Source organism: Haliotis asinina, chromosome 5 (assembly GCF_037392515.1).
Source record: "Haliotis asinina isolate JCU_RB_2024 chromosome 5, JCU_Hal_asi_v2, whole genome shotgun sequence".
NCBI lineage: Eukaryota > Metazoa > Mollusca > Gastropoda > Lepetellida > Haliotidae > Haliotis > Haliotis asinina.
Genome location: NC_090284.1, coordinates 12,621,261 through 12,647,470, shown reverse-complemented (window position 1 = coordinate 12,647,470; position 26,210 = coordinate 12,621,261). Strand labels below are relative to the sequence as shown.

Here is a 26,210-nt window from a genome sequence, read left to right as displayed (position 1 = left end):
TAGTGGGCCAGTGGCAATTTCGTACACTGGTTCCATCCCCCAATTCATCATGCACTAAAGAACATTACAATGTGCTACTTTTTGTTACCCTGAGTGGAATTCGCCAATAAGGGGATAAGGCGAGAGCTGGTCGTCTCTGGGTAAAACTTTGCCTTGGCCATCAAACTAAAAGTTTCAATGATTCTTGAACTATTCTTAGCGCTCCGTTGAAAACGTTTGTATCCAGCTCACATCGTGGAAATTAGAAGTAGCCCTGGCTTTTACAAAGCTCTCGTCTCGTTGCTGTGTTAGCAATGTGGCTGTCATGGTGAGGTAACAACACCAGAATATCTACTCATCTATAATATATAAAACAGCACTCCACACAAGGACATTTCCAATTCAAAATGCGACTCCCATTGTTAAGGACGACTTGAGTAGAATGAGAGCTGCTAACACTTGTTAACAAGATCATAAAAATCTCCACGCTGATAAAACAAGTGCCCATATATCTCTTGTTGTTGTGCAGAGTTATACTAATCTATCCCCTTTTATGGTTACCTTGACAGGGACAGTACTTCGTGCCTTCAAATGGGCCTTCCTGAACAGGATAACCTTTATCAAAAGATAGTGCTCTTTCTGTTGGAGGCCATACTGTCTTCAAAAGCTCAGTCCATATTCGTATTAAGTGTTAGCCTCTTGCCGCATCAATATCACAAACGTACATGTGCATCAGACAAAAACACGTTTTTTAGTCCCAGTCAATAATCATCATGACATTTACTAATACTTTAATGTTTGAGTCTTGTCTTATTTTTAACATTTGTATGTATATTTAAAGCTGTTATCGTGTCTCATAGGCCATAGGAACGGGCTGTCTACATTTTATTGCGAATTTCATGTGATGTTAACTGGTCATTTGTATACCACGTGACATGTCAAAGATGTAGTTTCTTCCTCTTCTGTTGGAGGCCATACCTCTATTCAAATGAAACACACTAAAATGACAAGTCAAATCATTCACACCTTTACTTCCTTAAAACAAAGAAATGTCTTTAAGTGAAGAAACAAAGCGCAAATTTTTATAATAATTCACAGACAATATGTAGACGCAAAAAACTTATAGATAAATACAACTATAATAAATACGTCTATAAGAAACCATACCTGCCTCTGAATGCAATCACAACATGTGTCCTCCTCAACAACATGGAAGTTGGCTATATAAAGGAAGTACAACACTCAACAGAACTCATGATTTGTTTGAGACGACTATTGTTGAGCTGTTCCATCAGGAGGAATTAACTATAATCGTTTACAAAATTCAGAAGTTCATCAAGTTAAGAGACTTAAGTACCCTTTTCTTAAGATCAGAGATTAAACCCAAAGATAAAATAACATTAGCACACCTCCATATGAAAGAATTACTTCTATTCTATCTAACAAAACTTAACATCTGATCTTTGGCAGCACTCTCTTCTTATGAAGATATTGTTTTATTGTTCTTGGTTAAATTATTGATTTTACTAAAATACTAAAATTGGCAAGTTAAAAAAAACTAGTGCATCTACCCAAAGGAGAATAAAGAATAATTAACAGATTAACTGTAGTAATATGATTAGTATGCATTCTACACTGTCAGATAGGGGAGGTTCAACCAGATTATAGAAGAATGTTTACAATAACAACTGGGAGTTGTGTGGAACATAGTATATCCATAACACAATGCACCATGGGAGATGGGAGGACTTGACAGCCATAGAGTCATAGAGAGAGGATGACTCAGCAAATCAGGTTAACTGAAATCAGGGACTGCACCCAATCAAGCCTACAGTACATATTTATCTATCTGGTGAAAAAATTGCAGAACCATCAACACTAGATATCTGAATATTTCACATCAGTGTAAACAGTGTGCGGTATAGCCACTGGCCCACTGACCATGGGGAGTAAAAATCCAGTCAGGCCAGTTACTCTCCATAGCCACTGACCTGACTGACTTGGGAATTTTCATTATGTCATTTGTTTTTGATGGTAATGTACCTTTTTGTAATCTTTTGCTTAGTACATTCAAAATTTGGCCTGTGATTCATTTTGGAGGTCAGTAATTTCCAAGCATAGCTATCCCCATTGGCCTAGCATAATTTGGAAATTATTTTGCACACTGAGTGTAAACCCTTTTTCAGTGACATAGCTAGTCAGTTCTAAATCGTAGCAAAACTGTATTTATGCAAACTGTTTCAGAATAATAGCCCTAAAATGTTACTATACCTACACCAACTTCCCTCACCTGTACATCACCTCCATACCATTACCTGTACCATGATTACCTTACACCAAAGTCACCAACAGGCTAGCTGACTGATAAAATGCTCCTAAAAATAAGAAACAGTTTAGGCTCAGTTTACTACGGGTTGATAACATTTTACAATAGTCCGCAGCAACACATTCAAGCAGGTCACACAGTAATCACCCAATCAGAGGGACAGATCCAAACTGGGGTCCACACCCAAACCCATTTTCCCTCCGAAAAACATCTTCCCTGCGGATCATTTTCCCTTAACCTTTGGATATTATGATTCATGTGTGCAACAACAATACCCCATCCCCTAACCCTCCCCAGTCTCTAAAATCCTTGATATGCCCCAAATATAGAGTGCAAGTGATTGATTCTGTCCTCATCCAAATACCTGTGACACTGTGGGTTGAGACACGCAAGAACATGGCACTAGAACTAAACATAATGATTCATCCAAATACAAATCTGAATGTTTATACAATGGTAGTTCTCTGCATCTCATATCTTTTTAATTTTCACATTTTCTCATTCATTCATATGACACATACTTTACAGATATATCTGCCCATGTAGAACAGATGCTAAAACTATACAAATAAAGTGTTTCATAAAGTTAGCAAACTCATTTCAACAAGATCTTAGTGCCAAATTGCAAGCATCATGATCTGATTTTGATGACTGCAAAAAAGTTTTATTACACACACTCGGGCCCAAAGGTGTTGAACCCTTTCATATTTACCTCTTAGTATTTACAGTAACGTGATCAGGGCAAGAATCACAAGTATTTCTCAAAACCATATCAACCAAACAATAATATTCTCCAGGAATCGTCCAAACACTGTCACCAATTTTATACAACAGTTGCAATGTTCCACGTTTGTACACATCCTCGATATCTCCAGGGTATACGTTCCGATAAATCTCCACTATACCTATACCCTGGATGCGATAAATTGGGTGCGATAAAATTATTACCTCCCTTGGGTGGCTTTTTATCCAATCAGGTGTCTATACTGAGAGGTTAAGCGTACTAATCGCAACTTAATTTCGCTTCTTAAATTATCTAAATGATTAAACCTGGCAACAAAAATCGTGCAGAGGTTTTCTGAAAGAGGTAGAAAGAGTTCTTGCACATATTTTTTTAAAGTTTCAGAACAGTCAACTGTCTGAAAGATTTCCCAAAATCTGAGTTACGCTGGGACGAAACCTTCACATCTGTAACTGCTATCTTTGTTGACAGTGGGAAGCTTGGTAGAAATGGCAGCCAAGCTGATTGGCTCCTGTGAGAGGCAAAGGGAGGTACTAAAATTATCAGGCCAGGGCATAGATGCATCCAGGGTATATTTTAGACTTATCAGAACGTATACACTGGAGATATCGAGGATGATTTGTACACTGCTACCTAACACTTTAAATATCATCTCACTCACTAACTCACTCATTCTTTCACCTGGCCACTGTCAGAATCATCATGAAGGTAATACAGTACTCAAAAATAGTCAAGGACAGTCTTTCCTTTTCTGTTGCTGATCTGTTGCATCATGACAGCATAACATAGCTACATCAGCATTCGGAGAAACTGACAGCCCAAGTGCCCGAGATGGGTTATTTTCAACATGGACTGACAGATTGTTCAGTTCACCTGCCCCACATTTGGGTTATAATTTACACATGTATATATGAAGATATTTTGTGAGCAAGTAAGTTTTGTTCAGGCCTGGAAAGTTTCACACATAACCATAACCATAACATTATCCCATTATATTAACATTATATGCTTGCTAACATTGCTATGATATATATATATTACATACTACTCAATAGAAGTTAAGGAACACCTGTTTTGGTCTGATGACTAGGTAATCCGTCAGGACAAGACAATAACTTTATTGATTTGAGAAAAAGGGGTGTACTTAACTTCTTTTCAGTAGTATACATGGAACAAGGTGACTCAACAAAGCTTTTAAAATACTGATGTGATTTTCAGCTGTAATATATCATGCATACATCTTGTCATAGATACAATCATGTCAAAATTTCACAAATCCTCAATGTATCATACTGTTCGAACTATAACCCTCATGATAGTTTTAAGACAATTTAAAAATACTCAGGACATCAATACTCCTAACCTATGTGCTCATGCATTCACGTGAATACATTGTAATATAAATACATATACACTTCATAATGCATTCCAGTCAAATCCATTCACATGTAAATCTTATGACTATGATTGACTATAGAAGGGATATGTTTAATTAAGAGAATAGCTGAAGTTAAATGAAATAACAAAAAGTGCTTTATGTGAACTTGAATACAGCTGTGTTCACCTCATCTCAGATTCAGAGATATTCTGATAAAGACTTGTTTCCATAAAAAAAATCATTTATTGGAAGCACGTTAGGGTTAGGATAACCACAGCTTTAGATCTCCACTTTCAGTAGAAAGGTAGTTAATTGACATCTGTCTTGCCTTACACATAAATGTCGTTTTCTGAAATGCTGAACACTCCTATATCATTTTCAATGTATCTTGCTTACAAGCGAGAAACACTTTCTGTGTACCCTGATGGGTATGCTAAACTCATTTGGTACTTTGTGGTGGCAGTTCTTTATCTGGTAAAAAAATCTGCCTCATGTATGACATGGAAATTACTGATATTTTGCAAATGCAAATCAATACAAGGGAGATAACTCTAAATCTACTTTTCTTGTCTGCAAAATCTAGCGGTGACTGCATTACCTTTCATAGCCGTTCTTCAGACAATTCAAAATTAACACTGAGGTGTTAAAATAGGTAAACTAAATATACTGTTCACTGCAGCCTCGTGTTCCATAGGTTGATGTACTCTCAATGTATGTTTATGTTCCCTGCTCCCCTTGTGACAGGTGAACAGCTTGTAATATATCGCAACAATCACAACTTTTGATATTATCTTTCGAGCAAGGTTTATGGATTTACATACAACAAATATCATAATCTAATACCTTTTTATAATTATTCATCTACGAATAAATCATCTATGAAGAGTTTTAAGCTTTTGAGCAATTAATGTGACCGAAATTACTGAGCATGATAAGAGACGAAGTGAAAGTTTACAGTTTGTAACAATAACAATAACTGTTCTCAATCCTGCACATATCCTGATATCACAGCTGTCTGAACTCACACATGCACACATACTTGTGCACACATGTGCATGCGCTCATGCACATCACACACACACACACACACACACATGCACAAAGGCTAGTATTCTTCTGCCCAAGGATTCTCCTCCAAGAATGTGTCAATCACTTCCTTCATGGCTAGGTTTGGAATCAGCTGATCTTGGGTCAAGTCTGTACGTGTTACTGGGTCAAAGTGACCCACCCTCTGAAAATAATCAATAGTCACATTTTAGTACTATACCACAGTTTTGTCAGCTACAGATGCACAGCATCAGAGAAGGAGACTTCAAGATTTACACAATGGGATTACTGCTTGGTTTAAATGAGGGAGTACATATCACTGATGTATGGTCAGAAGCATTTCCAAATTATTGCCCTTAAAAACCTCACCCAGTCAAATCCTGAAGGCATCAGAATGCTTGTTTCACATGCTATCTTTAACATGAGCAGGTGCTTGGAGATATATGTTGAATAAAAGAATGCCATGGCAGATCAAACTATTATTTATGGACCAAGTGAGTCAGTGAGTGAGTTTAGTCTTAAGCTGCTTTTTAGCAATTTTCCAGAAATGTACATCACACATGGTACCCATGTGGGGAATCTAACCCTGGTCATCAGCATGATGAGCAAATGCTTTAACTTTAAGGCTACCCTATCGCTCCATTTAGAGACAGAATACAACCAGGAGCTTCTGACAGGATTTCCTGATTCCTTACAACCCTCCATGCTAAAGTGGGGGGGGGAGGGGTGGTCTGTGTTCAAAATTCACTGGGTCCAGGGACTGTGAGATTTGCACACATTGGATGTAACTTTGGGAAACCCTTCAATCTAAAACCTCCAACATTTGTGTTATTGGTAGGACCCTTTGATTTTGTGCAGGTATTTGAACACTCCTACCGCTTATCTTACTCTGAACATTACTCCAAGTGTATGTAGTTACCTGCAAATGTTCAATGATGTCCTTCTTGTCATAGGTGATGCCACTTGGGGTAGTGACAGGTTCTCGCATAATCTCAAAGCTGATCTTCCCACACAGAAAGTCAGGCACATCCCGCTTCTGCAAGACCGACATAAAGACATTGTGTGAATGGCAAAATGTAACAATCCTATGCCTACAAAATTACATCAGCTTCAGATATAACCCACATTAATTACTCATGATAAACTCTGAAAAGAGATCTCCTAATAACCTAAACTTGACCTCTTACAGACAAACATTCTTCACCATAATTATGACCATCCAATACACAAACTATGATGACAGTGAGCGGATGTTCTTTTACATCATAGTTTGCTGTTGCGATTTATTTGTGAATTCTTTGAATCAAAGTGTGGTCCTTCATAAATTCAATTCATCATTCAGGAATTTGTTTCGTGAGTGTTTTTCGCTCGAATCTGTCTGTTATTTACCAAACAGAGACAAAAAATGAAATGTATCACAGCAAGGCATGAAAATAGCCAACTCCGTTGTAAGACAGTAATGTAGTCATTAATCATTGTCACAGCAAATGGACATGGTCAAAACATGATGTAAAATATATTTTATTATTACGGTGTGTTATTAAGCAACTGACTACATCAACTGGTACATCAACCTGTGATAAATATTCATATTTGTTACCCTGTATGCATCATACATGCCATGGCTGCTTCATAGTGGATCCATAAGTCCCAAGCTGTGATATTCTTAAAAGCAGAGTGACTCCCTAAAGCACTGGTCTACTGTATGTGCACAGATACACACCACTTGGGTGTGGCCGTCAGCTAGCTAAGTCACACTTGTACTCCTTAATCCTCTTGTAAGCCACATCATGATAAAGCTATGTACCTTGACACCACAGAGTAACCTCCCTTTGATCACTATGCAGTAGCTTCATTTACTACTCTCCTCTAACAAATATTACAGCACATTAAAAACAGCACCTTTCACCCAGGTAAGACACAACAAATGACAGATGACCAGCGTGGTTCTTACCTTCCTCCTGTCATCCAACTGACTAAACAAGTTATTCACAGATCTCAGTTTGTTTTCCTGAAGGAGAAAACATAGACCATAGCATTGGGTTCATGTTGATATGTTATGAAAAGTATACAAATATACATTCACTTAATAAATGTGTCCTTCCCTAAATGTTTCTGGTTCCCACTGAAGGCATCATACATGCAATCCCTGTTACACGTACAAGTGACTTCCTGATAGGCAACTAGCTTCTCATACTCAAGGCCTTCCACAGCACATATAGAATTCAAAATGTTGCACAGAAACAAAATAAATAAACAGAAAAAAAAATGTGTGTGTTACTGTTATTTAGGATGACTATTGAGGAAGAAACAGCTATTGTGATAGCAACAGTCTGTTGCAAAATACTATCGCAACCAACTATTGCAATAGTTTTTGTTTCCTTGAATTATCTCATTTGAAGTCATTTCCCAAAAGAATGTATCATTTATATGAAATAAAAACAAGTTGATGTAGTTTAAGTCTCTTTTAATAATTGACAAGAAACTTGAAACCAAGATCAAGTACACAGTTAAAACATAACAGGGGCAGATAACTCTAACTCAAAGAGAACAAATTTGGTACTTCCTGTATTTTGTGCTGTGCGTTTATCAACAGAAACTATCAACTAGCGATAGTCACACATATTATCAATTCACGGACAGTTTTTCATTTCTACCATTGATAAATTGCTATCGGAAACTCAACAATTGCAATCCATCGATAGCTTGATATATCATTATGGCCACAGTGTTATTCACTACCGTAATAAAACAAGTGCAGTCATAGACAGCAACATCTGTATGTCTATAAAGTGTAGTCTAATGCTACAAACAGTGGATAACACACTGTGCAAGCAACTTACGTGAAACTCATCAATCCTGTCCAACTCTTCATTACAGTCCTGCTGCTCGGACATTTCTTTCAGCGCAGACTTCTTCCTGGAAGGGAAAAAAAACACTGCCATGAACATCAAAGCTCCATATTACAACCCATGAAGGCCTGGGTTAGATTTTCAGTAACCCATGCTTGTCATAAGAGGCGACTACTGAGATCGGGTGGTCAGGCTCTCTGACTTGGTTGACACGTCATCAATTCATCAATAGCGCTGATCGATTCCTTGCTGTTGATCACTGGACTGTCTGGTCCAGACTCGATTATTTACAGACCTCCACCACATAGCCGCAGGAATATTGCTGAGCTCATGCTCTTGATCACTGGACTGTCTGGTCCAGACTCGATTATTTACAGACCTCCGCCACATAGCCGCTGGAATATTGCTGAGCGTGGTGTAAAACTAAACTCACTCACCATGTTACAATCACTGAATAAGCTTATTGAAGTACAACCCAAGCATCAGTTTATTCACATACCACTACATCTCCATGTCTTACCTGTCTCTGTCCTCACTGATAAGTTTATTCACATAAGTCTGCAGCTCAATCTCCTGCTGTATGCGCCGTTCCTCTATCATATTCCAGCGTCTCTTCTTAGCATGACGCAGAGCACCTGTGATGTCATCTCCAAAGTTCAACTTTTGCTCCTTGGCTAAATCATAGGCTAAAAACACACGCAAAGACTCAACAGAAATATTGCATTGTGTCAAACAGACTGAGGGATGTTCTTGACTTAGTTATCTTCAGATACAGAATAAATTATTTTAATACCAATTTCACTGAATACATGTATCAGAGTTTGAATTAGGAATGAAATTGCCCATTATTGCCAAAGACCTTACATTAATTGCAGTACCAAAGACTGTTTAGATTAAACAATTCAAACAATCTAGCAAAAGTTCTCGAGGACCTTTCTTCATTTTACTGTACATGAGTTACGAACATAGGGCTATCATTCAAGGCACTTAAGTTAGTAAAATCAGACATGATTTTTATTATATAAAGAAATATATCATATCTAAATGCAGTATGAAAGTGAATCAGAAATTAAATCAGGATTAGTGTAATGTTAAGACTAGCATGTATCATCAGACTTTTTCAGCAATCATTGGTATCTATAAAATTCGTTCTGATATACCCATATGCATCACCATGGTTACATGTAATCTGTACACAGAGGGAAACAGTGTTTGAAATAAACGTAGTTGAGCTTTGCTTGGTAAACAAAACATACTAAACAAATACTAAATGTTACACTTTTAACATAGGGCTCATGACAATTACCCCTGGACTATGATGCTTCGTGGCAATTTCAAACAGTGATATTACCATGAGACAACTCAGCAAAGACCAGTGAACGTTTTTTGCTCCATACACATCACAGGAGATGCTTTTGAATGCATTGAGCTTCTTGTAGCTGAACAATGAAATGGGTAATAAATAGGACTATTTGGGTAGATTAAGCAGTATCAGGGTTGTTTAAAGGCATTTTATAAATATAATGATTCTTATATTAATGTCATTACCTCTCTTCAAACTTGCGATAGCTTCATCATATTGCCCAAGTTCAACATATGCTTGACCCATGAAAAAGTGGCCCTTAACTAAAGACCGATCAAGGTCAAGAGCACGCTGACAATCTTGCACCGCAAACTCCCATTGTCTCAATTTAAGGTAGCACAAAGCACGGTTGGTGAAGAATGTCGCAGTGCCAGGGTTTTTATTCTGTCAAAAAGAAAAGAATCAATTGTCACAGGTTTTGTGACTTCATCGGAATAGGAGGAATGGTGGGTTTTGTGTATAGCAGTCTGTGGCTTTATTTATTAAACCAAAGCCCAAGCTGGTAAAATTTCTTACTGCTAGTGAGATAATAAATTCAGCTTGTACTCGGTCACAATAATAACCACTGTCTAAATGTGGAGGAGCTGGCTTGAACATTTCTGGCACTGCCTTGTACTATCATAGTATAAGAAAGAAAACTTGATGACGATATTTATATAATATATTTCATTTAGTAATCTCATACAACATAATGTACCTATCCAGTATTAGATTTGGGTGAAATTTTGAGTGGGTCCAAATTGATGAAAATAATTTTTCTGGACCCCCTCCAATGTTAAATAGATGGGCAGATGTAAAATAGAGTGGGTCCTCACTGAATTTGATGAGTCAAAACACTCCAAAACCCTCTCTTGAGCCAACACTGCCTATCTACCCGAAACATCTGTAAACATATGGTTATATGTTGACAGCATATTAACACACTTGTTTTCGACAGCATCCTGTCTATCAACAACGTATCACTGTGACTAGACTAGTTCACTCGGCAGGGGGGGTTAAAGTACTAAATGGCTCCATCTGGAGGTTGTAAGGTTGCCACATCACTGATCTCTGATTCTTAAAGTCGGTTCCTAAGATTTTGATGTTTTAGGGTTGTTTACCTTTAAACTCTTAGCCTTGCCTCCCCTTTCTAATTAAGCAGTTTACCATCTGGGTTAGATGTTGATACTTATTGAAATAAGGAAAACAAATTATGCTGAATCACGAAGTAAACAAACATTCTGTTTGATTAACCCATTACAAGTTTACAAACTACGTCTTAGCAAAATCTGGCAATGGAAGCTCGATCTTCCGTGCCCAGCTGATAGATAACTGAAAATGTGTGTCAAATAGAGGCCCTCATACTATTTCCGCATCACGACAGCGTTTCATTAGAAACTTTAGTAGAGCGTACTATTGCTTTCGTGTAACAGGATATCGCGTCGTCGTATTTCCGTGCAGAAAACAGTTTGTTGCCTTGATTCTTCAAATCCACAGCGCTCATTTTAGAAGGCATTTGTCCGGTCGTGTACGTTACCAACTTGGTAATACCACTGTATCAAATGACGTGAGAGTAACCACGATAAATCATAGAGTATGTTTTTCCCTAGGAAAGGTTTGTTTTGGCAGCCATATTGTATTCCATAATCTAATGTCCGGTAGGGGAGGTAACTGTATACGCCACACAACATGATTTACAGAACGCAACGCACCCGATAACAAAGTTGTTTGTACATACTTGTCATATACGATAATATACATCTATAGATATCAGTGTGCGCATGTCGGACCCAGTATGTATTATTTTCAAGAATACATGTCCCTGTGATACTTGTTACACGTTCTTTTCACCAAACAAATCTACATTTTTGGTTCTTTTTAAATCTACATAAGATTTAGCTCATGTGGATACTGAACTCTATTATGAATTTTGATCGGGTATTTCATTTTCCGTTACTCACTGCATTCAAATATGTGGGTATTTCAGTGATTTTACTCAATTAAGTATATGTCACTGAGTAGGTTACTAAGCAAGTATGTTCTGCCAGGTATAATCTACAACAGGGATAGGTCACTCGATTGCTTTCTTTACCATTTGTACTAATTAACTTGTGGCTCATCATGCACACAGTGACTTGGCTCGTTTCCAGCGCAACTTCAGCTTCATCCAGTTTATTGTATCATTCGGAATTTTACAATGAGTGAATGAATGAATGATAGTATGAATTAAGTGCAAGAATTATCCATGAATGAATGAAAGAAATAAAGAAAAGGAATAAACGAAAGATATACATATGTGAATAAATGAAAGAAGCCTTCCCTCCCCAAATGTGTCCAAGAATGCAAAAGTATCGTGAGCTATAACATACGGACTTGAAACTTTACTACAAATCTACTGTCCTAATACTGACACTAATACCAATTATTTGCCTTAAACTGAAGTGACAAAATAGTTAACTTATCTTCTACATGTTGGATTCCAGTTGTCATAACACTCAGCGAATTTAATCAGGTGATGAAAATATACCAGGCTCAATTTTAAATACTACGTTTCCACCATATTGGCTAAACTGGTTATGCGACGACCTGAGACATACGTTCAGGGGATTTTCGGGGAGTTTCTTATCCCTTTCTATGTAGTCTCCCTGGTTCTGCCTTATGTCATACCAAATCAAAACCACCTTAAATACAATGGAAATAATTTCATTACAAGAAACCACTCATCCTATGCTGACAGTACAACACTAGTCCTATACTGACAGTACAACACTAGTCCTATACTGACAGTACAACACTCGTCCTATACCGACAGTACAACACTAGTCCTATACCGACAGTACAACACTAGTCCTATACCGACAGTACAACACTAGTCCTATACCGACAGTACAACACTAGTCCTATACTGACAGTACAACACTAGTCCTCTACTTACTGTACAACACTAGTCCTATACTGACAGTACAACACTAGTCCTATACCGACAGTACAACACTAGTCCTCTACTTACTGTACAACACTAGTCCTATACTGACAGTACAACACTAGTCCTATACTGACAGTACAACACTAGTCCTCTACTTACTGTACAACACTAGTCCTATACTGACAGTACAACACTAGTCCTATACCGACAGTACAACACTAGTCCTATACCGACAGTACAACACTAGTCCTCTACTTACTGTACAACACTAGTCCTATACTGACAGTACAACACTAGTCCTATACTGACAGTACAACACTAGTCCTCTACTTACTGTACAGACTGATAGCAACATTACGATAACGATTTTATAATTGTATTCCATCTGCGTATGTTTCAAACTTTTTGCCAATCTAACATTTTAAATGTATTATTGGTACACTACAATCATTCATTTTCAATGCATAACTGGAAATTTTCTATGCATATTTTACCTAGATACACAGGTTATCAGGGCCTCAGTACTCTGGGCTTAATCAAGTGAAAGCCTTTACTAGTCAGATAGGATGTTCTATTTCATAACACTTAAAAATATTAGATATTCTCTTCACCCACAATGGTATTTGTTCCAGTGAGAGCTGGTCTAGATAAACAATTATTCTGTACAAATAAATATATCGAGCTCATAAAATCTCAAATATTCTGAATAAGACTCAACAACTAAACAAAAGACAAACAACATAATAAATGTTAGTTATTTTAATACATTTTAAACAACAGCTGTTCATCTCACAAACATAGGTTGTTTTTAATTCACTGCACTCACGGGCAATATTGTTTCCTCAGAATTCTCATGAGATAAACTACAGATGTTTTGTTTCCATAAAGGTATAATAAACCATAAACAAAACACACAGTACACTGGATAGTCAGGTTTTGTAAACAAAGATAATATATTCAGCTGTCTTTAAATGAGCAAGGGTGACTAGGTCATGTCAATTGATTCCTCTCACTATATAGTTGCTTCCCTTAGGTGTCCCAGTTTCCAACATTAATCTTAAAAACACATTTCAAAAAGGAGCTGTACAAAAATAACTGCAACAAATAACTTTTGGAAATAAACAATTCTTGGAACAGTTTTATTCATATCATGGCAGTGATGAACATTTCACATCAAAACAAAATAAAATTCAAACTAAACAATTTAAACACACAACAGCACTTAAACTGCACGCAAAGCTCCAGGAAAACATCAGATCACTACACAATACTCACAACATGCTAGTCTCAGAGAGTGTGCTTATCTCATTTCAAAATTTCAAGTTTCAAGTCTGGGTGGCAGCCTCCAAAAAGAACTGAATTCAACATAAACCTAAAAGCCATCAAAAGTTAGTTTTATATCTTGGATCACCGAGCTCCTGATTTGTCAAAACCTTCTATGACAAATATTGAAAAACATGAAGTTAATGTAAACTGATGAAGACAACTTCTCTCATTAACTACTAAATTTAACAAAACAACTCAGTGATTCAACAAATAAAAAAATAAGACATTAAGGACTTCATAATTTACCGCTAGAGGCAGCGATGATGATTTTTATGCTGTGCAATGTGAATCCCAACCCCCACCCAAGGTTTTGTACAAAGTAAGTCACCCCCTTGCATGTCATGTACAAAATCAGTGATGCCCCCCCCCCATCACATAATTTTTAAGCTTAATTTTTTAGCATTTTTATATATACACTTGCCAAACCCTCCCATCTAGTGCATGTGTACAAAGATAATGGATCCCCGTATCTTCCCAGAACAAATTGAGTGAACACCCTTCCCAACCTCCCTCTCAAAGTCATCATCATTCCCACTAGCCATTAATTATGAACAGTCTCTTTTTATTAAGATTGCTAAAAATGAATGATATTAACAATACACATAGAAGCACATTTCCATGCATAGTCACCATAAAGAATTAATAGCGAGCGAGCGAGTTTAGTTTTACGTCGCACTTAGCAATATTCCAGCTATATGGCAACTGTCTGTAAATAATCGAGTCTGGACCAGACAATCCAGTGATCAACAACATGAGCATCGATCTGCGCAATTGGGAACCGATGACATGTGTCAACCAAGTCAGCTAGTCTGACCACCCGATCCCGTTAGTCGCCTCTTACGACAAGCATAGTCACCTTTTATGGCAAGCATGGGTTGCTGAAGGCCTATTCTACCCCGGGACCTTCACAGGTTAAAGATTTAATAAATAGAGTAAATAGAACTTTGATGTACTATAAAACGGGAAAAAGTCAACACCTCTCCAGTATTTAATTAAGACCTCATTCTTCCCAAACTGTGAACAATCTCATAAAAGCAGCAAGACTCACATTGGTAAACTTCGAACTGCTTTCACACATGCATGCAAACAAGCACACGGGCTGCAACGATTCGGTTCGATTCATGGAAAATCGAATCTAACAGATTAGTTTTCTAACACATTTGAGTAACTATTTCAATTATTTCCATGCAGCCAGAACATAATTCTCACTAGAAGTTGCACAGTTAAAGCACTGAAATAAGGAAGAAATGTGATTGGTTGATTCTGGGTTAATTATCCAGTTAGAATTGTTCTTAGCATACATCCCTCCATGACGCAGGGCCTAGATTTTCAAAGCTCTCAAGTCGTAAGTGCCATACATTAACATTAACTTACGACTATCTTAGCGCTAAAGAGAGCTTTGAAATCTCGGCCCATTGATGGATTTTACACTAAAAAAGCCGACTCTGAGAGTTTGTGAATTGAAATATGATGATTTTATTTGTATGATGAACCGAAGTGAAAATGATTGAATTGACGGTCCAAAATTGAAAATCAAATGAAGTCGAGTTCTGGGTGAATCGTTGCAGACCTACCATGCACCAATGCACATGCCCACCCACACTAAATGCAGTGAGTATTATAACATCCATTCTCTCCCCACATTGGTTATTTGTCATATCTTCCAATTTTTGGCCCTATGCAATTTTGTGAGAACCGAGATATATGGCTCTATCAGACAGAGGTACATAGGAAGATATGACATGTAACCTTTATGGGAAGAGACTGTATAACATCTGGTGTCAGCAATAACATGGTAACAACAATCTGTATAGATATCACCAGAGTATTATCACGGATATCATTCCTCCAGAGAGCACAGAGGAATGATTGACAAGTATGGCACATGAGTAAAGCAAGCTCGGTAAAAATGTACAATCAGTTCTGAGGCTGTGTTCCCACAACCTGCTGTACTGTACATGAGATAATCTAAGCAATGGCAGCCTCATCACTGGCCTGGTATCTATAATAACAATCTGAGTGAATGCATATCACTGTTGCAGGGCTGGCTAAAAGGATCCCGAATTAGTAACATTGTCAAGTTTTTATTAGCAATAAATGATATGGAAATTATGTCACCGATAATGTCGTACACGAACAATTATGACGACATACAGTTTCAGTTTACTCACATAATACACTTAGTTATGTCTTTATTCATGGTTCACTTCCAGATTATGCTCAGAACACTAATTTTGTTCATAAGTGCATAAATGTGTCACCACTCGCCATCGAGTTAAATTATGTAAATTTCTTTCCTGATTTGAGAATGGAAAATCTAGTTCAAACTAAAAAACACTGTGTTGATGTTAAATTGTTGTTAATGATCTTTTCCTTGTTTCATTTGTTCCAAAATATTTATTTTGTCATGATGTAAAGGTTTTATTAAAGCCTAATCAAGCGTAGTGATTTTGTTGTGTTTTTGCTTTATGAATGAAGCATTAATCCGATTATAAGTAGGTTTTTGTTTAAAACAATTCTTGCAACAGTTTGCAATATATATATATGGTTTTTCATCGTAATATATTGCAATATGAAGTGTTTAAAAACAACAGGGCCCTGAGCAAGATGGTTTCATTGCTTACACAATACAGAATTTGTCATGTAAAAGGCGTTACAAGGATCAATAATAAAAAAAAACTAATGGTCACACAAAATCACATTAAGAAACCTCAACAGAGATATACTAAAAATCTATGATAGTTGTTTTCTGTGGGGACTAATTAATTTTTGCCATTTAACTTCTGAAATCAATACTGACTGGAAAAAGTTGTTTAACAAATTATTTCCAATCCATAAACTGTATCCAACTGTAGAAGTCTAATGATACACAACATGGAGTGTAACAATGCTCTGATGTGTTTGTAAATCCTTACATCCCAATACTCCACACCAAGCTCCCAATACTTCACAGGTGTACAGTCATTACTTCCACACCACCCATAAATACATATGGCTGCTGTATAATCCCTCACTTTAGCACTGACTTTCAATCAATGCAGCTCAGAGAATTACTATACTGATTCTGTACTTTGTTACTTATGTTTACAATAATGGTTGTTCAGCTCACACTGTCAAACGACCAGGGTCCAGCAGAAACCGGTTGTACTAGATATTAAGCCCAACATCATCTGGACATGATGTACACTACTTGATCGTAAACACAGAAGTTCAAACCAGCTACCACTGCAGCCTTGATCAGACTGGGAACCAACCCCTTGTACAGTCCAAGGGCTCCTTCAGCTGCTAAAACCTTCACAATACAGTCAATAAAACCTTTGTATTGGTGGAAAGTGCCAAATGGTTCTCTGGCCTTCTCAAACCCTTGAACCTGAAGACGTTTCTTGACAACGTCTAAAGGATAGATGATCAGCTTGGCTAGCAGACCTGACGCTGATCCACATGCAAGGCTTGGTAAAACAGCTGCAACAAAAAGGTCAAGGTCGGTCTAAGTCAACTTAGCCTCAGTATTAATTGTTACACTCCTCTACTGTGTCTAACAAGCCCTAGTAGGAGGTTGCATCAGGAAGCCTTTGTGACTGGCCAATCAGAACACAGCTTATCATTTAACCTTTGCCTCAAAAATGCTTCTTTCTGTACAATCATTTCATGAAGCATGCTACAACAGAGAGTAAACAGTTGCTGAAAATAGCGTTTTTGTCAATATTCAGTGATGTCAGTTTGCGGAAATATTAGGTAATGATAACCCCAAGAGCATACACTGCAGCTCAAATATCTGTGTTTTATGTGGATTTTTGTTTGTTGAGGAATCTGTCAGTGACTGGGAAATTTGCATGTCCTGCCAAACCATAAATAGTAGCCACTGTCTGACTGGTTAAATCCTTTTGGCCATTTGCTTTTGATTGGATGGTCATAGGTGAAACAAAGGTTACCTGACACTACCTCCTACAAGGGTTTGTTAGACTCAGTGTAGGAAGTGTAACCAATAATACTCAGACTAAGATTACTTAGACTGAGGTCATGGTCAGATTGAGGCATATCATATACCCCTGAAAAGCAACCTTCTTATTTCAGATCTCAGGATGGGAATTTCATCGGTCACAATATGCGTTTGACATTCAAAGGTAAAAAATATATGGTCATTTTTTTATAAATAGATTTTTCTTAAAAACAAAAAATTACTAGAAAATATGTGGCACTGAAGACAGACATGGTGTACTGCAGACAAACACTGGGTACTTTAGGCATGTAGGGGATAATGAAGACAAAGATAAGGTACTGAACACAAGCATGGGGAACTTAAGGCAATTTAGGGTACTTCAGACATAGGGTTATGAAGTCAAGCACAGGCTACCAAAGACAAGCAAGGGCTGCTTCAGACAGTCTAGGATATTGAAAACAAGCATAGGTATTTAAGACACTCCATAAGGTACTTGAGACAAACATAGGGTACTTCAGACATGCATTGGGTACTCAAGACAAGAATAGGTACTTCAGACAAGGACTAGGTACTGAAAACAAGCATAGGGTACTGAAGACAAGCATAGGGAACTCAAAACAAGGGTACTCAAGACAAGCATAGGGTACTCAAGACAATCTAGGATACTGAAAGCAAGCATAGTGGACTGGTGACAAGCACAGAATACTTCATACAATCCAGGATACTGAAAACAAGCACAGGGTACTGTAGACAATCATAGGGTACAGAGGACAAGCATGGGGCACTGACGACAAGTATCGACTACTCCCGATAATCCAGGATACCGAAAACAAGCATAGAGTACCAAAGATAAGCACGGGCTAGAAAGTGGTCAAATTCAACATATGTCATATTTGGGATTTCACTTCCTTAGTAAAGTACAAATTCTACTACTTCTTTTGGTTGAGTCCCATCCACGATTCGAACCCGCACCCTCAGAGTCAGTCACCTAGCCCGCTCAGCCACCGCAACTTCCACAAAATGAAAGTCGGACAACTGGTACTCTAGACTGTAAATTGGCACAGCTCCCACAACACGGTGGCTGAGCGGGTTAGGCGGCTGACTTTGTGTACTGGTGATTAGGTGCCTGACTCAGCGGGTGCAGGTTCAAATCCCGGATGGGACTCAAGCAAAAAAAGCACTAGAATTTGTACTTTACTAAGAAAGAGAAATCCCAAATATGACATATATTGTAAGCATTGGGTTGTGTAGATAACCACGGACAACGTCAGACAAAAATTGGCTACTGCAGACACACATAAGACGCTGGGCTTATTTTACAGACCAACATACACACCTGGGAGAACACTGTCATTAGACTTGGTGGCATTCCGGATTGAGTTACAGAGAGAATACAGGCCAAACTGAAGCCCCATCTGTGGAGCTACCTGAGTAACCGCTGGCACCAAACCACGGTAAAAGCCTACAACACCATCCTGCCGCCATATTGATACAACTGCATCACCCAGACTCATGTACATCTGCAAGGAGAACACAATCTGACTTCAGTACCTTTGGAATTACTATACATAACAAATGAACATTAGTTTATTCATAAAAGCAAGTATTTCTTCAGCTCACCTGCCATATATTGAATCATCAAATACTCAGGGACAAAAGTTGCTATAACATGATATGATTTCATAGGTAATCATGCAAAGGAATTTTTCAATTTGAACTTGAGAAATATTGTACTGTTGAATGCTATTTTATGTTCACATGTTACTATCCTGCCAACCCACTCTCTCCCTTTTCTGTAAGCGCAGCGAGCAATTATTTGGTGTTGAGAGACTGTGCACTATAGAAGATGACTTGCTATTATTACTATTACTATTATCAAGAGGCGACTAACAGTATCGGGTGGTCAGGCTTGCTGACTTGGTTAATACATGTCATTGTTTCCCAACTGCGTAGATCAATACTGTTGATCACTGGATTATCTGGTCCAGACTCGATTATTTACAGACTGTCACCACATAATTGGAATACTGCTGAGTACGACATAAAACTTGCTCTCCCTTTCTCATGTTTCAGTCCTCCTTGACACTACAATAAGTTACAAGCCCTTCCATAGTCAACACACTGGCTAATGGTAAAGTAGCCCACAAATTACCTTGGGTTCCCCTTGAGCAACAAATCTTGTCCGCATGACATCCATTGGCTGCACAGCGAGAGTAGCAACACATCCTGCCAAGCTCCCACAAAATAAATGAGTCAAAGGTCGGTACTCCCGGGTCATGTGCTCTGGCAGATGCTCCCACACAAGCTGTGTGAACACCTCAAATGATGTGTACTGAAATATCAATGAACACTTGACAAGTCTTGGTTAGATCAGATAAAGTGAAATTGTAAATTTGAATTTAGGTGTCATTATTGACGGAAATAAGCATTCCAGCTTCAATAGTCAAGTGGTTTCAAAAGGTAAGATGTTTTGAGAACCATTATCAAATTAAAGACTGAAAAATAAAATACTGAAAAAAATAAAAGTGTTCAGTTCCCCTTTGAACTACACATGTTCCAAATGATGGTATAATCTTTTCAAAGATGTATTTTTTTGTTGAAATGGCCATATTGAAAACCAATAAATTTGAACTAATTCAAGTTTCACCGATGGTGAGAATAAGCGCATTCCATTATGTTTGTCCAGTGCTTTCTTAATGTCTGAAATCAAACAAAAAATAAATTTGGGTGATGAACAAGAAGTCTTTACAGCACAAATCTGTAACAAGACTCTCTCTTGACAAATGTCCATGAATAGTTAAGTTAATTCAGCATAGAAAGCCTTGCTAATCATTGCCCATATGTTAACACCCAAATATGTAATTTTTATGATAAAATTGATATTTTATACTTATCCTGGCTCATGCTTTATTGCTTATCTCCCCTCCCTTCCACACAGTTAGTGGAAACTTGAGTCCCTTCAAATTCCCTAGAAGTGAACGTACAATCACTCACCATGAGCCACCTCCCTTTTCCCGCCAAAAGTGCCCATGTGACTGCACACATGTTAAACATCACTCTCGGACAATACACCTCCACACAGTCCTACAGGGAAGCCTGAGCTGGGATGTGTGGGAGGGCTTCATCTCATGAGTCAGGATAAGTATAAAATATCAATTTTATCCTAAAAATCACACATTTCACCTCATCCTGACTCATGCTTTATTGCTTAGCAAATCCAATAGAAAAGGTGGCAGGTCAACCACCTCCAAGATTCCCTGTTAGATTGTACTCAGATCCAAGTTCGATTTTATACACTCCCTTGGAATTCTTCTCGCAGCTGCATACTGGATTTCTCCCTGAGATCTCAGAGAGGACCACATTCTCATACTAGGTATGAGAAGTAATCTTTATAGATTATGTTGAATTAGACATTCTAGATGCCTCGTTGTCTAGATATCTGGAACAACCTACAATTTTAGGTAAGAACTATTACCAAAACTGATGTTGCAACCCATATGTTATGGTAATGACTTTACCAAACCTTAGTTCACCCATGCGCTGACTTATCTTGTAAGGCAGGGGAACGTGGACTCATTGCTGGATCAGCTTCCTGGAGTCAACAAGTTTGTGTGACAAGGTGATAGTTTCTTCAACATCATTTGCCATTGGGAGTTGCTGTGCTACCATTAGAGGCCCAAACTGATGTTTACTGGATACATTTTCCGCAGTTATATCTCGTAAATAGTGGTTATCGAAGACTCTGTCTGATCTCCAAAAGCAACCTTCCATAATTGACAAGTCAAGCAGTTCCCATGGAGGGTGAGTGTTGAGGCTAATGCTCTTACTTCATGAGGGTTCGAAGCTCTTGGAGGCTCTAATCCATCTGCTTTATATGCTCTGATCCAAACGGAGACAGGACACAGAAGTTCAGCCTATCGTTGAGATGTTTTATCAGGAAGTGCTGTAAAGGTCTTAACTGCATTCTTCCTCTGCATGTAAGATCCAGTGCTGATGTCAGTAAACTTAGAAGACGCTGCCATGCTCTGAGGTTTAGAGGCTTGCTGGGGTCTTCTGGTACTGACGATTGTATGGTCTTCCATCTGTTGCCATCTGGCCATATACAACCCTTAATGACATAGGAGTGTAATACCTGCCAAAATAGATGCCAAATGATCTGAGATAAATCCTTCATCTTTATGCTGTTTAACAAGTGCTGACACGATCATCCGCTCTTCTTCAGTCTTGGCATTCTAGGAGACACTTAAAAACAACTCATTAATCGCCCTGGATCTTGCTAAGCTGAAGAAAGCCCTCCGGGTTGTTGTATCAAGCTGGGCTAACCTCTTATCTTTGACTCCGTAGCTTCATGACTTCACTTCAGAGGTCAGGGAGAAATCTTCATCTACCTCTGGTGCTTTCATAAAATGTTCCATGTTGTGATGTCTATATTTTCTCGCACTAAAAGCTGGAGTATGTTGACCATGAGTCTTCAAAGCTGTAACAAAAGCTGCTTTCAAATTATCAGCAACATCAGAGATGGGCTTCATCGGCGGGATGTGATAGACTCAAAGTCGTCGCCCAACTCAGGCATGCTGAATTCCCAGTAAAAATCATGTCTGAATTATGGAATTATGGACAGAGTGACAAACATGGATGGTCATATGACCGATGTGAGCGTCAATGCATGGGCTAAAGGGAGGCTACTCTTGGGTGAGTGTTGATTTTAGGTCCTCTTTAAAGATAAGAATTTCAAGGGATTCAAGTGTTCCACTATGTTTGGATGGAAGGAGACGAGCATAATAAGCATGAGTCAGTATAAGAAAAATGATGTAAATTAATTGACAAAATTTTGATAATATTTGTTCTAATTACGATGAATAATACATTCACGGCAGAATTTGGGCTAAATTTAAAAAAATAAACTCAAGATAAGCCATGAAAGGACCGAAGGAACACCGTCCAACCGTCCGCTCCTCAAGGAGAGAGTGAGGTTTGACGTGTGTGGTCACTCTTGGCGGGAAAAGGGAGGGGACTCAAGGTTTGTGACTGTGCAGTTGCTTCAAGGGAATTTGAAGGGATTCAAGCTTCCGCTAACCGTTCAAAAGTAAGGGAGATAAGCAATAAAGCATGAGTCAGGATAAGAAAAGATAACTATGCTAGGTGCCTCCAGTAAAACACTGATATAGCGAATGTATGTCCAACTTGAAACAATTTTGTAGAGTAAAATTCTGATAACTAGGATGTACTTGCCCTGTAATGGCTTAGAACAGTCATCCCTCACCCTAATAGTTGTCTTAGGGTCCATGAAAGACCCTTGTGTATAAGCTATTTTATACATTACACTAAATATGTGCCATATATGCCGTTACTGAAGTCAACGAAACAGTTTCCTTTATCACTCTGGCAAGTACATGTATCTGAAATACCTGTGCAATTCCATAGACAACAGATAGGCCCTGGGCAGGAACATGTCCCTTCCAGAATGCTTTCCAACCTTCTTCTTGCAATATACTTTTGAATGCGTGACGGATACCCCAGTATTTTGAAACATCACACTTCAAAATGGGGTCAATTTGTAACTGAAAACAAACATTTAACATGTTTAAGAAAATGAATTTTGGACACTTCAAAAAGTGGCATGTATTTTCATGATCATGATGGTAATACAGTAAGACACTGGACAACCAGACCCCAGATATCCAGAGACCTTGTCTTTTAGTCAGTATTCATAAAATATAGTCTCTTAAGTTACAAAAGTCACTCTCTATAATGGACGTGTGGTTTCCGTTTCAAGGCAGTAAATCTTACAACCCAACCAGCTCAATCAACAAAAAGTTGACTCACTTTGATCTTCAACTGACCATGTGAAGTGAAGCACAAGAGTACCATATATCGTGACACGAGATATATTTGTCTTTCCAAAGAACAAAATCCCAAAGTATAAAGCTTAGATAACATTAGCAGAATTTTAGACATGTTTGAATCTTTGATGATCACGAACATTTTGGACATTCCTTGAGGTGTAGGAAATATCCAGATATCCAGATACTCGGTTATCCGAATGCTTTACACAAAAATGAATGTGTCTCGGAAAGCCAGTCTCACTGTATAATTTCAAACTCTAGCATTTCCTACTATATAACACTAATGATATTACATATGGCATATGCAACAGCTAAAATTCATTTATTCTGAACAGATTTCCAAGTGCTTTCCATGTGAATTTCTGTCAAGTTAAGACATCAATGCACTTTACAACCTTATATCAATTCTATAGGTATTCATAAGTTAGGGACTGTGTTTGGTTAAACAACACAATATGCAGTACTTAGGTTCTATCACATATCAACTTGATGTGGAAAGAAACTCAAAGTCATGCAGGTCTCAGGTGTTTATCACAGGGATGCTGAAAACACACTGTGAGAGGGTTCAAATGACGAATTCCATGGTACTTTACAGAGAGCTTGTAATTCCAAATATGTCATTCTTTACACAATAATAGATGTCTTGCATATCTGAGGAATTGTGGTGACATGATAACAGGGCCACCCACACCACTGATAACAATGGTCACTTTAGTTACCTGGAATCTTATCTTCAACACATCAAAAGGCTGACATACTGCTCTAGTGATGGCTCCACTGACAGCTCCAGCAATGGCATACTGAGTTGAAGCCAATGGAGTTGTCTGGTCTGGGTTGAAGCCCACCATGTCATGTGAGAATCCCAATCACCATTGTACGTTTCCTGATTATAAGAATCTGAATTATATCAAAAGCAGCAGCTTCACCTACGTTGAATTAGTTTCAATAATCAACATGTTACAAGTGGGTTACTGCTAAACTTGCTTCCTGGTGAGAAGACGCAAAATGATTGTCGAAAACAGTTTGTGGATCAGTGTAATAGTTTTACAAGGCAAAACTTTGCCTAAAGTGACACTGAATCTCCATGCTTAATTTTACGGACCAATTTTACTATCATATAAAAATGAGGTACGGTAGGTGATAATCTTCCGCAGAAAACCTTTGAAAACAATGCGGAAACGTACATCTTTAGTAGATGTACCGACATGGACAACGACTCTTCCCAATGTTATACTTACTGCCCAGTACACATGTATCATTTGTATGGTGGTTTTATCTATCCATCCAACAGTAGTTGGAAAATTGTGCGGATTTAAATATATACCACTCTCTGTCTTTGGTAGAAAAACACCGACTGACATAAATAAAACATATATCAATATTAAGTCAACACGTGCTACAGTTCAACTTTCTGACAGGTGCTCTCCAATTTACGAAGGGCAACAACTCTTGAGTACTGAAAACTCCTAACATGGCTTAAACGGTGTTCGTCAACGTGTGCGAGTTCTACCGTCGATGCGAGGAACGCATTTATAGCGGAAGAGATATTTCACGCTTCAGTCAGAACGAGGCGTTGCGATCAACAAGATGGCGTCGTTAGACGAAAATTCCAATGCTGTGCTTCAAGGAATCGCAAGACACATCAACTGTTTATCCGAGGAAAACCGAAATACACGAAAAAGAGCTCTTGAAAGTATCAGAACTGACACGCTTGGACGAAAACCACCACTTGATTCACACGAACACGCTCTTATTTTCAGTGAGGTGTTGAAACCTGTTTTGAAAATTCTATCGGATCCCGTGGAAAAATGCAGAGAATTGGCGATAACTTTGATTTCTGATTATCTGAACGTATTAGACAAGCCTGACGAACACTTGTCTTATATAGTCCCAGTTCTTTCAGCGCGATTAGGTCAGCAAGAAATTATTGAACCATCGGAAGAGTTGCGGTTGTCTTTAGTGGAACTGCTTACTCAAATCGTAGAATGTTCTGGAAAAAAGATGGCAATATACCTGGACGATGCTATCCGAATACTTCAAAGAACAATTGTCGACCCATATCCCGAGGTGAAGAAAGAAAGCTGTCGATGTTCATCAAAACTGGCCAAAAGTATCCCTGAATATTTTCATATGCAGTCGGAATCACTTATCAAACCACTGATGTTGACCATTTCGCACCAACATTCAAAAGTCAGGACAGTTGTGGTGGAAACAGTAGGTGAGAGCAGTTGAAACGTGTATTTGTCGTGTTATCAATTAGCAAGATTATTGAAGGTGTTTGTTTTAAAATACTGCTCTGTGCTAAATTCATATTTGGGTTTGACTGTTGCCATGGTTACATGCCACTGACAACAAAGAGTATGTTCAAGCTACTATTGCAGTTTAGTGGGAAGAGGTCAGTTAATGTAAATGTTGAGTTCAGTTTCTGTCAAAATTATGTTTTTGTTTATAAGTCATAATGTCCGACAATACTGAACACTGTAATTAGCAGTATCTATTTATCATA

General features: G+C 38.1%; 3 protein-coding genes across 3 annotated transcripts in view; 1 reads left to right on the top strand and 2 right to left on the bottom strand.

Annotated features, from left to right (window-relative positions):
- The window catches only part of LOC137283457 (dynein axonemal assembly factor 5-like), a 45,663-nt gene that overhangs the window by 12,218 nt on the left and 7,235 nt on the right, over positions 1-26,210 (top strand). Inside the window, exons 2-5 of the mRNA XM_067814963.1 lie at positions 17,993-18,042; positions 19,181-19,312; positions 19,932-20,117; positions 25,123-25,922. Coding sequence (XP_067671064.1) covers positions 25,292-25,922 — 631 coding nt within the window. The 5' untranslated portion in view covers positions 17,993-18,042; positions 19,181-19,312; positions 19,932-20,117; positions 25,123-25,291. The remainder of the gene's footprint in view (positions 1-17,992; positions 18,043-19,180; positions 19,313-19,931; positions 20,118-25,122; positions 25,923-26,210) is intronic.
- LOC137284318 (E3 ubiquitin-protein ligase CHIP-like) lies at positions 991-11,316 on the bottom strand. The gene is made up of 7 exons (XM_067816085.1): positions 11,081-11,316; positions 9,873-10,071; positions 8,845-9,010; positions 8,316-8,391; positions 7,427-7,483; positions 6,392-6,508; positions 991-5,656 (listed from the first exon to the last, which is right to left on the bottom strand). The coding sequence occupies exons 1-7, from the start codon at positions 11,180-11,182 to the stop codon at positions 5,531-5,533; spliced, it is 843 nt and encodes a 280-aa protein (XP_067672186.1). The 5' UTR covers positions 11,183-11,316; the 3' UTR covers positions 991-5,530.
- LOC137283458 (mitochondrial thiamine pyrophosphate carrier-like) lies at positions 13,337-25,147 on the bottom strand. Its single transcript, XM_067814964.1, has 6 exons — positions 24,943-25,147; positions 24,424-24,587; positions 23,267-23,419; positions 20,011-20,190; positions 19,195-19,378; positions 13,337-17,380 (listed from the first exon to the last, which is right to left on the bottom strand). The coding sequence occupies exons 2-6, from the start codon at positions 24,550-24,552 to the stop codon at positions 17,085-17,087; spliced, it is 942 nt and encodes a 313-aa protein (XP_067671065.1). The 5' UTR covers positions 24,553-24,587; positions 24,943-25,147; the 3' UTR covers positions 13,337-17,084.